Raw genomic sequence first — 16,575 nt, forward strand, 5'->3', positions numbered from 1 at the left:
GGATGGGCCGATGACATCTGTGGAAATTGAAAAGTGTTTTTCAACCATTAAAAGAATTAAATCGTCTTTCAGAAATACTTACCATGAATCAGGACTGACTTAACATGTCTACCTGTGTTAAGCATTGAGAAAAAACTTTTACAAACAGTTCAAGACTTTAATGAGAAGTGATTGAGGTGTTCGCTAAACAGAAACAATGCTGAATTGATATGCTTTTTAAATAAGGTAAGAAAATTTTGAGTGCACCCCCAATGAAAGCAATTTTGGAAACCACCGGCCGCCACTGATTGTGACACCAGCTTTTTTTTTCAAACTAAAATATTGCATTCATGCAGTGTGCGGTACTATATGCATTATTGGAAAATTAACCTTGAATGACATTTTGTAAAGAAAAATATAGTTTAAAGGATTTTTTAGACAGCAGCCACTTTATTACATACAAAATATCAAATCAAAATAACTCGAAACTTTCAAATCTGACTTGTTTCAAAGACATCTTGTTTCACGTTAGCCAATAGGCACTTAGCTTTAGGGTCATGTGACTAACATTTTAGTGGTATGTCATTTGAATGCATACTTGCATGGGTGGATCAATCCAAATTGTTAAGTTACATAAGTGCTTATGGATACACAATATTTTTTGTTTTTCCGTCTTGTGCGTATACGAATAAATCAGAAGATTTTCCAACGCGTACATACAGCTGTCCATGTGAGAAGCATGGATTTTCCAAATTTGGTATAGGAACGCATACGAATAGCAAAAGATAGAATAGAAGAAGAAGATGATGGTTGTACTAATTCAGAATCCTTTTCGGGCGTGCGCACAACAACTCACCAAAGTTTCATTGCAACCGGATGAATGGTATAGGAACGCATACGAATAAAAGAAGATAGAATTAAGAAGAAGAAGATGGTTTTTCTGATTTAGAAACTTTCGTGGGTGTGCACACAATAACTCACCAAAGTTTCATCGCAATCGGATGAATGGTATAGGAACGTATACAGCACAAACATACAAACGTTCATTTTTATATAGATAGATGTATAAAAAGTAACGAATCAATTATTTATTTTGTAAACATTTCTGTATTGTTTTTCTTCAGGTCTGCCAGCCTGATATAGACTGCACATTGGAAACCAGCAAGTGGACGTACCACACGAATTTCACGTGCAAAGGAACTGATCCTCATCTCATTAAAGAAATGAGGCTTTCATTCCCGAGCGGGCATGCCTCCTTCTCTATGTTCACGATGGTGTACTTGGCGGTAAGACTACTCCATAATTTACGTCATTTCAGCCAATTTCCTATTCCTATCCACTTCGGAAGATTGTTGTCACCTTTATTGCTGTGTAACTGTCACTCATGTTGACCATGCTTTAGAAAATCACAAAAACCCTTCTGGTTACCTATTTGTTTTCTACAAAATATAAATTGAATGATCATAAGTTAATAGTTAATAAAAACTTTAAATAATTAATTGGTTACTTAATCAGTGTTTTGCACCCATGTTGGCCTAGTTAGTAGAGCGGCTGTCGGTATTGTGGGTTGTGGCGGTGGAACCCGGTTGCTGGGTTGGGTTTGTGAATATCAAACAACTGTTCATCGTAAAAAGTCTGTTTATATAACCTCCACTCCAAGGAATAAATATTGTAATTTATTTGAATCAATGTTTTAATTGAATAAATTCACACATTTGGGTTATAGTATTCCTAGCGTTTAGTGAATATAGTGAATTTTACAAATTTTAAATTCAAGATGTTCACACATGATGTAGGCGAGAAAACCAAGAAATAATATTATGTAATAGTATTAACAATATTTAAACAAAAAACATAATAATTAGAAGAGTAAACAGAAACGTAAATGGAAGTTTACATATAAAATATTCTTTATAGCACTACAACAGACCACGGGAACCAATGACAGTAGTGTAGTGTATTTAGTAATAAAAGTGAAACAATCACAAACGCCCTGACTTTGAGAATATCGTCATAATACATGAAAAGAGAAGTGCCCAAGACAACCTAACATTATAATGTAGCGTCTTTTTATAATTATTATCACTATGCAGTTGGCTTAGCTTACAACTTTCTTATTGTAACAATTATAATACCTCAATACATAAATATGATAAACTACCTTCGATAGCTGCCGATAGCGGCCAATAGCAGTCTTGTGTATAGAATAGATGCACTGGACTAGCTTCTGGTGACATTGTATTTTCGACAGTAAAATTTTTCATTTTTTTGATGAAAGTCTTGACCAGTAATTTTGATTTATAACTGTATTTTTTGAATGTGTCCCTTATTCTAAATTCATATTATGAAAAGAATATTCTAATAATCTTACTTGGATTCGAAATTGTTTTCGTTAGATACTGTGTAATAAATCTGTAAACCAGTGACAAGACGTTGTTGCTAGGTTTTTGAATATTGAATATCTGAAAAATGAAGCAATTCAAAATACAAGCATGTGTATATATGTATATTTGGAGATTGTGAGCGGAATGCACAATCTAAGACTTCGATCCTAAGGATAAGTCGCCGAAAAGCATGACTTAACTATAGACAATCCTGAGTATAGAGTTAAGGCCATGCATTAGTTGAGGCACGGTCTAAAAAGATCGTTGCTAGGCGATGCGCGGATTGCGGGTGGCGGGTGAAAATGACGCCTGTCAAACGTAATATTATTTGTCATATAAATCCAACATACGTCCATTTTATGTTCTGTTTATTGTTCTATTAGTAACAATAATAATATATTCATTGACATGTTTTCTTTTTAAAGTAAATGGGTAACGTTTTTAGTCATCTTTACACGATTTTAGAATTAATTGACCTGTCGCCATCACGCAGCAAAGTGACGTGGTTCTGGGTCAACATTCTCTCACTGAATGGCAGCGAGTCCAAAATTTCGTCGCGCGTACAGTTGAAAATTATTTGGCGTTTCACTGATGCGTCACCTTAAGGAATCCTTAACCATAGACTACTTTTGTTATGAACACGCCCCCTTCTGTATTACCATTTACCACTGACAGCTGCTGTCAAAATAAATTCGCATGTCTATAAAACAGTCCATACACACAAATTCATTTAACAATGTAACTCAATATGGATATTATTAGTGTTAATTCGTTTGGCATGTACTTGAAGAATATTATTTTACTTTTATACGCCAGCCCGCAGAAATACAAGATGCCAGGTGATAGAATGACACTTGACGCTAGTGTTACCATGTTAAAAAAAATCTTGCGGTGCCTGTGGAATCACATATAATGACTTATAACGGAAACATAAGAGTATTCTAATTAAATATTAATATGTATTTATAGTTTTTGCATTTATAAAATGCAGTTGTCATATTTATGTCATCGTTTAACAATTATAAAATAATTTACCTAAACTATAGGAAAGAGAATTTTTAAATATGGTATTATTTTCAATAGTAATGATCTTAAGAGGACGTTCTACAGAAATGGCCTTGAGAATTGAAAATATGATTTTTTAACATGTGGTCCATAATATCTGGTCTACTAGTTAATATAAAAAGGTCGTGTCAAAGTTGTTTGTGTTAATAAATTTGCTCTGTGACTGATCCGACTCATATTTCACATTTATTTCATCAGGGCTGTCGAAGACATAAATCATAATATATATTTATAATTTTAAATTTTTATTTATAATATATATTATTTAAGTTTTGTGCATCTAATGCCGGGTCCACACTGGCAACAAGTTAATTTGCTGGCAACCTCGTTAGATTTTACGATAATTATTGTAAAATTTCTTAAGCAATTATGGTAAGTATCGTAAAATTTAATGAGGTTGCCAGCAACTTGTTGCCAGTGTGGAAATGGCTTAATATCCACTGTGGTTCACGTAGTGGCATGGACCTGGGGTTAGCTAATTCAGGAAGTCAACACCCATGATAGAATTTTTTCCAGTTTTGGTTGCATTCTATTCCAAAACTCTTCTGTAAAAATCGTTTCCGAGTTTATAAATGGAAATTTCTCGGTGTACATAGTAAACAAACCTACGAATAAAAAAAGACAAAAAGGAACATACTGATTCATCGCAGTAAAATCTGGTAATCAAATTCGCCATTTTGAAAAGCGACGATTTTGCGTAAACAAATATCACGTGGTCTGTACGTGTGCGGCAAACTTCGAATGTGTTTGTAATTTTGTGCAAAGTGCGAATGTAATGTTTTCAAATAATTGATATGGATTAATTATACCATCGTATTATTTTCTCGAAATCATAAACATACTATAATAGTATTTGAGTATCAACCTATGTTCAATTTGAATTGGGTTATAATAATAATATACCCGTATATATATCAATAGTATGTTTGCTACAAAATCCACCCAAGTTATCAGTACGTACTTGCACAGGTTTGATTAAAAACCTTGATGAAATTAACATTTAAAAAATATGAATGCTTAATATTATTTTGACAGCCCTGTTTTCTGATCGGCTTCATGTCGCAGGTGTTCATAAAATAATAATAATTCTCTTGAAATAAAATCTCAGATGATTAGTGATTTTTGCGAAAAGATCGATTTAAATTGACGTAGTTATAGTGATTTTTGCGAAAAGATCGATTTAAATTGACGTAGTTAACGATGCCGAGGTCCTTTTTATACTAAATTATATTTGAACGGCGGGCTCTTCAGCGGGCCCTTAACTAAGGACAATATTTTCTGCATAGTGTTTTCTGCTAAGGAAATTTTAGTTATGACAAATGTTTCTGTATTCCGCTCTGTGTGTTTAAAAATATAATAAAACCCTTTTTTTTTAAATTTCTCTTGTTTTAAATTTGGACATCCGAATACTGTGTCACTTGTCCTATTGAAAACATGAACAGAAGCCAATTAATGCTTTCATCAGATAATTGATTCGAAATTCCCAAGTGAAAGATTGGATGCACTTAAATGCATTTGACCCTTAAGTGCTACTTAAGTGAAGATCATAAAACAAATTGTAAACAAGTGCAGTGCTGTCTGCACTGTTGTTTAGTGGTTTGGCATGTGGTCGGCTATCTAAACATTGCGCTATATAGGGTGGCAATGATTTGACATTTTACAGCCATGGGCAGTAAACATTTTTGTCATCTTGTTTATTTTTATTTTTGAAGTTATACTTCTTTGGCGCGTTTGGGAAATCAGAACAGAGTGTATTTTTGGCGTGTGACATGTAACACATAATTTATTTTTTCACACGAAAAAAAACGCACTCGATTGGATTCGAAATCACTGATTGTTCAGTTATCAGCCGAACGCACTACCTTTACGCCACAGTATGATACTGCAATCGTGACGATTATACAGTATAATATTATAGTTTAGAATTGTTCCGTTGCCTAGGCAGCGAATTTATTATTGTCGGCCATTTGCAATTCCTTACGTAAACAAACTATTAAACGTCAGAGTGACAGTTGGTACTTTAAAAATAAAAACAACGGAAAACCATTATATAATTTAGTAATACAAGTTAAAGTGTATAGAAATAAACCAACGGCGTTCCAATAAGCGGTCCTTTTTCTTGAGTGTGTAATCTAACAAGATAATTAAGAGCTAGTCAAAGAATCTAGTTTATCTAGTTTTGTTTTGTTACGCCAAATAAGTATAACTTCTAACGGGCGTACATAAGTACACACACCAATTTTTTTATTATAACAACACTGCAATAATTATAACATGTGAGGGTTCATTGACTTGTCCAGTAATAACGGCGAAACAATCACAAAAACATCCAGTCTGAGAAAATCACATATATGTATTGTGACCTCATCAGGAATCGAAACCAAAAACCCTAGAGGAGAAACCATTACCTTACTCATTATACTATGAGGGCCACCGATAATTGCTCATACAGTATACAGGCTCCCATACAACATTTCAATATTAAAATGGACAAGTCAGCAGAATAAGTCAGACATAAATTAAAATTTTAAATAATTACTCTTATTGAAATGCAGGTAAGTATGCGTTGCGGTGACACATACATTGATCTTTAGGTCTACCTTTTGAACGTTTTCTGATTCTTGGGTGCCACTGGATGACTACATTTGTCTGGTTACTGTATCTTCGTAACCCATTCACTGCGGACCTTTCAATTAATTTAATATTTAATTACCACATTTAAATAACATGCTAATTATATCTAATGACATATCCATGGCAATGCACCAGTTGCGTCAGACGCAGTGAATGGGTTAAATGCCATGTATCTTGCCCATTTTGATTTAAAGTTTTTAGAAAACTATTATGTCATTCAATGTGTATGTGACAATATTTAAGTAGACACCTGCATCGGCGTTAGCAGAAAATAGGACGACAATGCTGTAAAATTATGAATGTAAGTGGAATTCATTTTTCAACCACATTCATATTTATCCGTTTACAAAAAAAAAAAATGGTATGAGCAGACCGAGATGTATATGAGAAGGTTCGTTTATGAGGACCCTTATCAGTCAATGGCTTAGAACATTTTTTTTTAATAACTGGTTTTTGTCTATCTCTCTGTTCTTACACTTTTGAAATACAGATACCTATGCAAAATATTGCAATATTAAAAAATAATGCCATATTCGTTACTCAGCAGAGCATATGGACCTCCCCATAATGAATGTTATATTATTAAAAGACATTTTTTTTATAAAGAATGGTTATTAGCCATTCGCTAAACCGAATAGAATCTCCAAAAAGTCCGATAGAATAATGTAAATGAATTATTTAATAAAAAGTTTGAGAATATCTGTAATTTTTTATGGTGTAATGGTAATGTAAATGAACTTCAAACATTATATACTACTGTTAATAAAAGAACAGTAGCAAATTAATCTTATTTTGAACTCTGTTATAACGGTAAACATAAAAGATGTTTGTTTTACATGTTACAAGACTGAAGATACAAGAAATTATAGTTCTTTGGAAAAATATTTCCTATTATTTATTAGCCCTTACGTGTCCACTGTTTGATGAAGGCTTCTAAGACAAAGTAAATTAAAATTTAATAAGGCATAATAATATGACGAATGATATCAGATGAATGAATAGAATTCTAGTATCGGTAATTATTTAATTGCCGACCATTGTTAGGAGAAAGCATGATAAATTCTAAGCTTCGTATTTCTCAGCCTTTCCTTTTATTTGTCTCCAACTTTCTTTATGGTCCTGAAAACCGTCCTGAAAGTTTTGTGTCTCCATGGAGATTAAAGATGACAAATATCTTCGTTTTGAATAAATAAACATGACAGACTGTCTCTCTAAAATACGTCTTCAAATAGTTTGTTGGCCACATTGACAGAAGGAAAAACAATAAATTAAAAGCACTCCACATAGATGGTCATGCAGAAGATGAAGGTCACAGTATAGGTCTCTCAATACTTTCAGTTACGTAGACGGCGAAATGAAAGAATCGCGAAAGAGACATTACTAAAACATTTGAAAGGAGTCACGGTTCAAACGAAAAATATTTCTTACCATCTTACAAATGAATTGTCAAAAATCATAACTCTTCTGAAGGTTTCTTGTTATCTTACTTATTCCACTTTTATTTTATATCTGGACCGGTTTCGTCCACCTCAGAAGGACATTTTAAACAGTTGAAAATATCCCTCTGAGGCGGACGAAACCAGTCCAGATATTAAATAAAAGTGGAATAAGTACGATATAAAAATTTAAGTTTTATTAAATCAAAAAAATTAATAATACAATGCATTTTCACCATGAATTGACAGTTGACACAATAAAAGAAATTGAGGAGAAGACTAGTTTTTTTATATTTACAGCTTATTTTAATTTGTTATAATATGCCTGAGTAATTTATATGTTCACATATATATTAATCCTTACAGCGCGAACGCCACAGCTGTTGTGTGGGGCCATTAGATATAATTAGCATGTTATTTAAATGTGGTAATTAAAAAGTTATTAAATGCTCCGCAGTGAATCGGTTAAGCCATGACATTGTATAATAAAATGCTTTAATGTGTTTTGAAATACTTGATGGAATTCAAAATAAATGTGTTTATAAATACCCACCGATAAGATTTATTGTGATGGTGACCGACTGAACTACTTGTGAATGACATATTTCTGTTTACGATGCAGTTTTCGTTACTCATTGAAATATTTATGGCGACTAAACCATGGGTAGATCCCAGTGGTGAAGGGTGGAGGTAGGCTGTTATTTCCCCAATAAATAGTACACAATATTAAATTTTCTTTTTCTTTGTCATACGTATTTGTTTTCATTGAAATAGGACTACAATTTATAGTGATGATGATGTTGGTTAGTTTTTAAAATTCAATTAAACCCTGTGAAAACGAAGCCATAACATAATATAATAGTAAAAAAATACTCCTCTATCTATAAAATATCTAAAATTATACAATTAAATCATACATAACTTTGGATATTTTATAGATAGAATAATATTTTTTATCTATTATTGTTTGGTATAGGTAGGACTTCATGAATTTAAAAAAATGAACCAACAATAATATATGTGTAATAGGTATGTATTCTTAATCCAACGAAAACAAATAAGTATGAATGAAAAAGTGAGCATAATTTTGTCGTATCGTACAAAATATACCAAAACTATTATGATTTGGTGTGTGCAGGGTTTAATTGATTTTTAAAAACTAGCTAACACCATCTGTAAATTGTAGTCTTAAGACTGAAAAACAAATACGCATGACTGAGAAAGTTTAGAGTGCACTATTTATATCGAATCTTAACAGCCCACCTCCACCCTTTGCCATTGCTAGATGCTGATATGTATACAGTTAATTACCTCCTAATGAAAAAGTCGTTCTATTCATTGCTGATCAGGAGACAATTTGGATTGGGAAAGATGATGTTTCACATAATGGTTATCTCTTGAATCCCCTGACATCTCCTAAATCCCACATGTTAACGAGGCATTTGGCATTAGATAAAAAGTGACATGATTGATGATTTGAGATGTTAAAAGTGATGAATATTTGTTTCAGGTATACCTGCAGTGCAAGATGAAGTGGGGCGGGTCGAAACTGTTGAAGCACGGCTTCCAGTTTGTAGCGCTGATGCTGTCCTGGTTCACTATCATGTCGAGGGTCTCCAACTACAAGCATCACTGGAGTGACGTGCTGGGCGGAGCTCTAATAGGGGCAGGGGCCGCTGTACTAGTTGTAAGGAATAATTCTTTTTCTCCTTCTGTGGATTCACTCTCTTGTAACAGGGCATATTATCGTTGTGCAGCAGCGTAATATCCATTCACCTTTGATGGATTAGTGGCAGGGTGTCAGTCTGTGATGCCATGTAGTGTGATTTCAAAACTGTTTTCAAGTTAAATAATGAGAGAGAAGTCTTTTCTCATCTTGGATTAGATGTAGTCAAACTAGGAACTCCACACACTTCACATTGGATGCGAAGGTCGCAATAATTCATAGGTGATCATTTATAATGCCATCACTATACTCAAAAGGTGGAGTGTCTGGATATTGGGAATGTACCCGGAATATGCGGGGGGGGGGGGGTTAGCGACCGCTATTACTATGGATATTTTTTTCGAATTGGACCCCCCTCGAACCATTTACTGAACATTTAAAGTGTTTCATTATGTTGTACATATTATAAAATGGTCTGTGACTAAAATCAGTTGGAAAACGCTGGTTGATAGTATGGGTGTTTGTGATGTATTTACCTTTCTTTCACTCCCCTAATCCTTATAAAAAACGTCATTTATGTTATGATGAAAAGATATGTATCACATTTATGTTAGAATCAAAATAAACAACTCATAAAAATATTACAACACTGCTGTTGACTAATAATTCATTAAAATTAAATAAAAAAAAATCATTTCTATTTTTCCTTCACTTTATTTACTTTTACTATTTCTCTTTTAAAACTTTTTCTTGCAGTATAACATTGTAGATATCAGCAGTAGCCGTTTGACTAACACAAATGTTGAAATTTCTAATGAACGCACACCATTGCTTGGGTGATTGTACCTATACCATAATATGTAAGTAATTATTTCTAAATAAGACCTCTGAAATGTGCTGTTTTTTTTGCTTTTGTGCTAACAACATTCAAAATGGTTACAGGGCCAACCCTTGCGATTTTAGTTCCCTCTCCGTTTGACTGGTGTCCACCTACCAGTATTCCCTCGCAGAAAGATCCTCAGTCGGTACAAAACAGTGCGAGATATGAATTCATTTTAAGTGTGCTTTTATCAAATTAATCCCAAATACAATGCTACATCGCATCATTGCGATTTGTTACGATAGATGTTTAATATAGGGTTGGTGACATAGGTTATTGGTTTTTTATGGTATAAATGATTTCTATTCCTTCCGCTTTTTGTTCTGTCATTTATGCTTTTCGTAAAATTAACTAAAGCAGCAGTTCTCAAATTTTTTTTTCTTAAATGCTTATCTTCTTGAAATTGGCATTTTATTATTATGGTCGCGACAATTAATACATACTGCCGCCAGTAAATCCATGAATATGTAAACGGGCTATATGTCTCCTTATGCACTGTTGATAAGTCTCCAGCAACCAGATTCATAGCAACCAGTATGCAGAAGAAACAAAATCAGCAGTGTCTTCGCATGTGGTTGCGACAACCAGCTACTCTCTATGGTTGCCTTAGACTAGATGATTATATGTAGAGGTCTAAGATGGCCGAGCGGCTTACGCGTTTGCTTATGATGTCGTGGGTCCCAAGCTCGAATCCTGGGTCTAGCAAATACACATATTGTTTTTCAATTTGTGTTTGGAGTCAGAGTATGGACCTAATAGGTTGAGCAAGTGGCTAACATATATTTCTGTAAAAACAGAAAATCTGTTAATACAAACATCCACACCGTTGAGGTCCATATCGTCACCGTTCAGGCAAAAGTCACCAACCCTAAAAACATAGTTTTGAAATATCGCAATTTGAAAGTTTGAAAATGCAGGAAAAATCAGATTTTAATGTTTTTAAGGTTTTATCTACATTAAATTATTTTCTCATGTCTTCTTAATAATTTCTTTATGGTAATTTTACTTTTTGATGCTAATTAACGCTTTCGCTGCTGAAGAGATAATGAGATTTTAATTGCCCCCTTTAAAATGCACGTTAATTACATCGATCGGCCGCCTGGTCATTACGCACTGTGTGCGTCTTCCGCGTCCAAAGTATTAAAACATCTTGAAGGTTTTGAAGGATGCAAGGTAGCTCAATTATGGTTTGGTGACTTTTGCTTGTTAATAATCTGAACAATGTTAGCCAAAAGAAGGATCATTAAAACTCACCATCCATAGTATAGTGACTTTTGCTTGTATATTTATAACGAAGGATTTTTTTTTTATATAGTCAATAATGTCTATTCACCTATAATGACTTTTGCTTGTTAAGATTTTATCGAAAGTCATTTAGTGAAAAACAAATAATTCGGATTTAAGCAAAATTTTACTAACTAATGTACCGTGGTGAGTTTTGCATCATAAAGAACATAATTTTACGCTTCGGGTGACATACTCAACTCAAAACTGCCATTTCCAGGGTTGGTGACTTTTGCCTGAACGGTGACGATATAATCTTATTAGGATTGGATATGCTCAAAAGAAAAAAAAGAAGAAAATAATATTTGTGTAGACCACAGATGAAACAAGTCAATTTCTTTTTTCAAATACTTTTTCAGGCCCATTCCCTACCTCCCTCGAATAGGTACTTTTCGCTACAGATTAATAGGGATGACAGGCCATATTTGGAAACTTCAAGGATTCCTACTCTTTCACCAAAATCTATTGTCCGATATGGCTAAACATGTCTCGTTTTGACATCATCAACTAGCATCTTTTTTACCACCTTACCATAATATTTTTCGACAATTACAACCACATTATCTATTAAGAATGGCCATTCCAATGAACTTGTAATGTTGAGAAAGGAAGGAGATGAAATGATAAACAGTGACAATCTACATAACAACAAAATTTAGCCGATTGTCCAAGTATACGGGACGAAAAGATTTGCTCTACTCTACTCGACAATCAAAAGTAACATTGTGACTTTGTCTGTTTCCAGTTTATGTGCATTTCTGACCTGTGGAAACAGCAGCGGACGCCGACGTCTCCGCGCTCTCGGGACATCAGCGAGCAGATGATGCCGTCCAACTCTGTCAACGGAAACACTTCCGGGATGGCCTCCGTCTGAGATTACTAGAGCCGGGAAGAAGTCTACTAGAGGGGCAGTCCATTACATAATGCCAGCCTTTACAAGCTTAACAGTCGTCTACGAACCGATTCCAAAACTCTCTTTTGGATCATATCAATTTTGGCGAACTAACCGCTGGATGCTTGATACCTCGTGCTATTCTCGGCTCATAGTTTAAGGGAAAAATTAGGGTAGCTTTGCGAGTACTGTTTTATATATATTTGACCATTTTGTAATGATTATTGTTTTATTTTAAAACATACAAATGAACATGGCAGCTTCATCGTGAGATATTAAAAATTGAGTGTTGCTTGTTCAAGAAAGTATGAATGCGTTTTATGATTTGAGTATATTATATTATAAACGACAGTGGAACATTGGACTTGATTATTTAAATAAAAAATTTACACCATTATTACCTTTTAAAGGAAGGAGAAATGTATGAAAAAAAAGTGCAAGTAATTGAAGTGCGTTATGCACTTTAAATCAAGAGACATATAGGGGAAAAAAAATCTAGTTTCGAATGCCAACTTGTAGTCATTATTCTGTTAATAATAGATTAACCTTTCAATCTAGTTATTTCAGGTTTATAAAAACATAACTTTATCTATAAGTGTGTAGCGCTATTCTTCTGCTCCAGTGACCAATTGAATATGATGGGTTTATTCTAGTTTACGGAATTTCAATATTTTTATTCGTTTGTCATTTTGGAATTCTACAGGATAACTAATTAACAAGTGACTTTAATTAGTGTAATCTATGAATAGTTTTTAATGCTATGTATAACTCATATAATATCATAAATTCGATTGTATGAAATGTAAAACTTTGCTTTTACGAAAAACGGTGAATTTGAAAGTCGATTCCGAAACTAGAAGTCAAATAAGACAACAATATGAATTCATGTATCATTTTTTTTAATATTTTTTACGATAATGTTTTTTGTCATACGATATTGCTTATTATTTTATTGTTGAAACAAGTCGTTACCCAAATATATTACTTAGGGTTCCGTTTTAATAATTCTGTACTATGAGACTTTTATCCGAATGTAATTTTGATTGTTCTTCGAATAGAAAAGCAGCTATTTTTTTGTGTCTGTTAACCTTCTCTTTACGAAGCTAATAAATTTCATCCATTCTGGTGATGTCACCTTCTGCTACCGGGCGAGATTGACAGTGTCAAAGTAGCTAAAAAAGATATGCCTATTTTGTCAACATAGATAATAAATGTCTAATAAGGTTTCATCTTCATTATTTCCTATTTGTTTTATCTGTAAAATTATCAAAAAGGCATAAAAATTTTATTACAATCATATGAGTATTTCTATCCATGCTTACAGCCTATAAGAAAGTTGATCATAATACTATCTTGATCGCCCCGCTTACTTTCATATCTCTTTCTCACAATTGAGTATGTCTCTCTTTTTCGCTTATATCGTATCTCTTTTGTTCGCAATAGGATACGAAGCTCTGTTTGCAATGTGCATTTATAATAATTTATGACAGGTAAATGAAATCTGACAGATATTTATCAATTATATATCGAGTGCTTAGTGTCAAACAACACTATCTACAAAAGTGCAACTTTACAGGAGAGCCAAAAATCGTTATTTTAGATTCTTGTAACTCAACAAGGGAAATGTTTATTTAAAACCTAATGTTAATATTTTATAATTTATTGTGTATTGTACATTTATCTTGCTTATGATGATGTTAAAATTTATAGGGATAGTTTTAAAAAAATATGAAAACAAGGGCTACTTATGTAGTTAGCGTTAAACTTTACTGGCGATTTAATAAGAAATTAGAAAAGATTGACATAACGTTGTTTGACTATCATGTAGCCGTAAATGTAAAATAACGTTATCTCAAAAAAAAAAAAAAACACTTTTTTGTAGATAACGTTGTCTGACTTTAAGCACTTGAATTATATTAACTAGATAATGCTATCGATTTTGAAAATAATAACATTTTAATTAGATGTAATATTGATGATTCTAAGAATAGTCAAAATATTAAGATTGCAAAGTGTACATTAACTGAAATATTTGCAGTTAATGAGTTGGGTAACGTAAGGTGACATTACAGTAACAGGAGTAAAAACGATGTATCGGGTATACATTCCCTTGGGTTGTCTAAACTGATTATAAAAGACATTCATATTGTAAAACCTAATATACAAACATTGTAAATCGTGACTAACATAATAAATATATATTGTTGGTAAACAAGCATTGACATCAATATTATGTATGAATGGCAAGCTGTACTTGTAGTATGATAGTAATGTACGGCACACATAGCCATTGTTGGTTTAACTATAGTTCAACTAGTATCGAATAACTCTACAGCGAAAACAAAAAGTACTCGAATTTAAAAAAAAATCAATGTTTTCACGATGTATCTAAATCTAATTCATTCAAGATTTATTTTTATGACTTATCATTAAGGAATTGTTTTTTGTTGATAAAAGGTTCGTATCATTCAACCTGAATTAAACAAATCAAATGGCACCGTTGCACAACGCTTTTCTGACGTTTGACAGATCGTCATTAGTCTATGAACCGTCCGAATCGGTTTGACGTTTCATGTCAAACCATTTCTGATGGTCCGAGAACGGTTTGATTTTCAATGAAACACTGAACCAAACATCAAATCTCAAACAATTTCCGGTGTATTTTCTACTCATACAATTTGTACATATAATGTCTATGGTTTAGTTTGATTTGTTTGATTCAGGTTGAATGATACGAACCTATTATATAATGAAATTTTGCACATTTTGTGTTGCCAGATGCGTTGCAATATTGTATTTATTTAATTAACAATTTGTAAGTAATTTTATTTTTGAACTAGAACTAAGCATTTATTATACTTACTGCGAAGTGAAAACTCCTTTGGTAGTATTTGGGTAATAATTTTTTTAAATTTATTAGAAATTAAATGGTATTTAACAATGTCGGTTAATGATTTTTTAATATGTTATTATTATTATAAATTAGCTTTAACAAGACTCGCATAGAAATCACGCTACATTCAAACATTTTATTAATATTTGATCTCATGTCTTATGAAATGATTTTATAGATAATATTATTTCCTATATACAATAAGTCCACTACGATTCAAAATTTAGATAATTATGACTTTCTATTATATCGGCAGCTTTTCATACTAATAGAATGTCAATCAGTTCCTAATATATGAAAAGATAGTTTCAAAATCATGATGAATTCGTAACGGCGTACAGTCCACTGTGCAGTTTATTTCAAACGTCGATATGTCCATGCGACCCTATAGACAGCCAATCAGCCAATCAGCAGCGAAAATCGACAAGGATCAATAAGTCACAAGACACCTATTGAGTTTCTAAATACCTTAAATTTAACAGTTTGTTTCAAATGCCAACAAGTCCATCGTTGTTTTGTCAATTTCACCTTTACTGCTGCTAAAATTATTCATTTTATTATGGATGTTTGTATAAACATAAAAAACCACCATAAAAGAAACTCAGTCATAGGTTTTCATAAGACGAAGTAGTATTCAGTTTGCCAATGTTTCGTCAAAGTGGACTTATTGTATATAGGAACTATATGACTCATATAATAATGAACACTTAGGGGTCATCCATAACTGAAATAACACAATTTTTCGTATTTTTTTACCCTGTATAAATTACGTCACATTTTTTAACTCCCCACCCCATTTGTCATAAAATAAATCTATTTCAAATGATCTTTATCAGTATAATGTTCTCTCGAAATATATTTTTATCATTAGAAAAAAAATGTTTTAAAAAAGTATAGCTCTGTCGCAAATCATCACATTATATCGGACCTGCCCTCAAGATCTGACATAGGTATATGGACGACATATAAAACTCATCGAGTGTTCATTATAATATTATAATCTGTGCATCATATTACTGCATTTTGACCTCTTAATATATAATTGAGTAGCTTAGTATCAAAGTAGGACATAAGCCATTTACAAAATTTTACAGGAGACTCATAAACATGTGTGAAAAGTGTCCGTTTTTCATATAACATACCAACTTTAAACTCAAAAATCTTTATGAAAACTACCGTTTTTGATACTTTTGGTGGATTTTTTGAAAAGAGCATTACTTGCACTACCATAATCAATTAAAACATGAATTTAGTGGGAGGTGGCGTTTGTCCCACTTTGATACCAAGGTACTCAAATTACTTTTTAAAATAATTGCTAGTTTAAAAAATTAAGCAGGATGAATTATAATAAAATACATATCGTCGTTGAAACTAGAAAATTGTGTAACTCCGTTTTAATCGAAAATTGACTTTGAATGCCATCTAGTGGCCGTTGATAATATCTATCCGTCTTGCAAATTTT

The 16,575-nt window shown here is 32.7% G+C and overlaps 1 protein-coding gene across 2 annotated transcripts in view; it reads left to right on the forward strand.

The window, feature by feature from the left end:
- Positions 1-14,579, forward strand: part of wun (wunen) — a 44,406-nt gene extending 29,827 nt beyond the window's left edge. The window contains exons 4-7 of one of the 2 annotated variants that reach the window (XM_085943374.1): positions 1,104-1,265; positions 9,009-9,185; positions 9,921-10,024; positions 12,074-14,074. In XM_085943374.1, coding sequence (XP_085799500.1) covers positions 1,104-1,265; positions 9,009-9,185; positions 9,921-10,004 — 423 coding nt within the window. In that variant the 3' untranslated portion in view covers positions 10,005-10,024; positions 12,074-14,074. Of the gene's footprint in view, positions 1-1,103; positions 1,266-9,008; positions 9,186-9,920; positions 10,025-12,073 lie in introns of both variants that reach the window. The other variant, XM_085943373.1, reaches the window with a different exon arrangement.
- The last annotated feature ends 1,996 nt before the right edge of the window (positions 14,580-16,575 follow it).

This window comes from Rhyacophila brunnea, unplaced genomic scaffold, assembly GCF_057557595.1.
Source record: "Rhyacophila brunnea isolate RB1 unplaced genomic scaffold, BYU_Rbru_1.0 scaffold_16, whole genome shotgun sequence".
Lineage (NCBI taxonomy): Eukaryota > Metazoa > Arthropoda > Insecta > Trichoptera > Rhyacophilidae > Rhyacophila > Rhyacophila brunnea.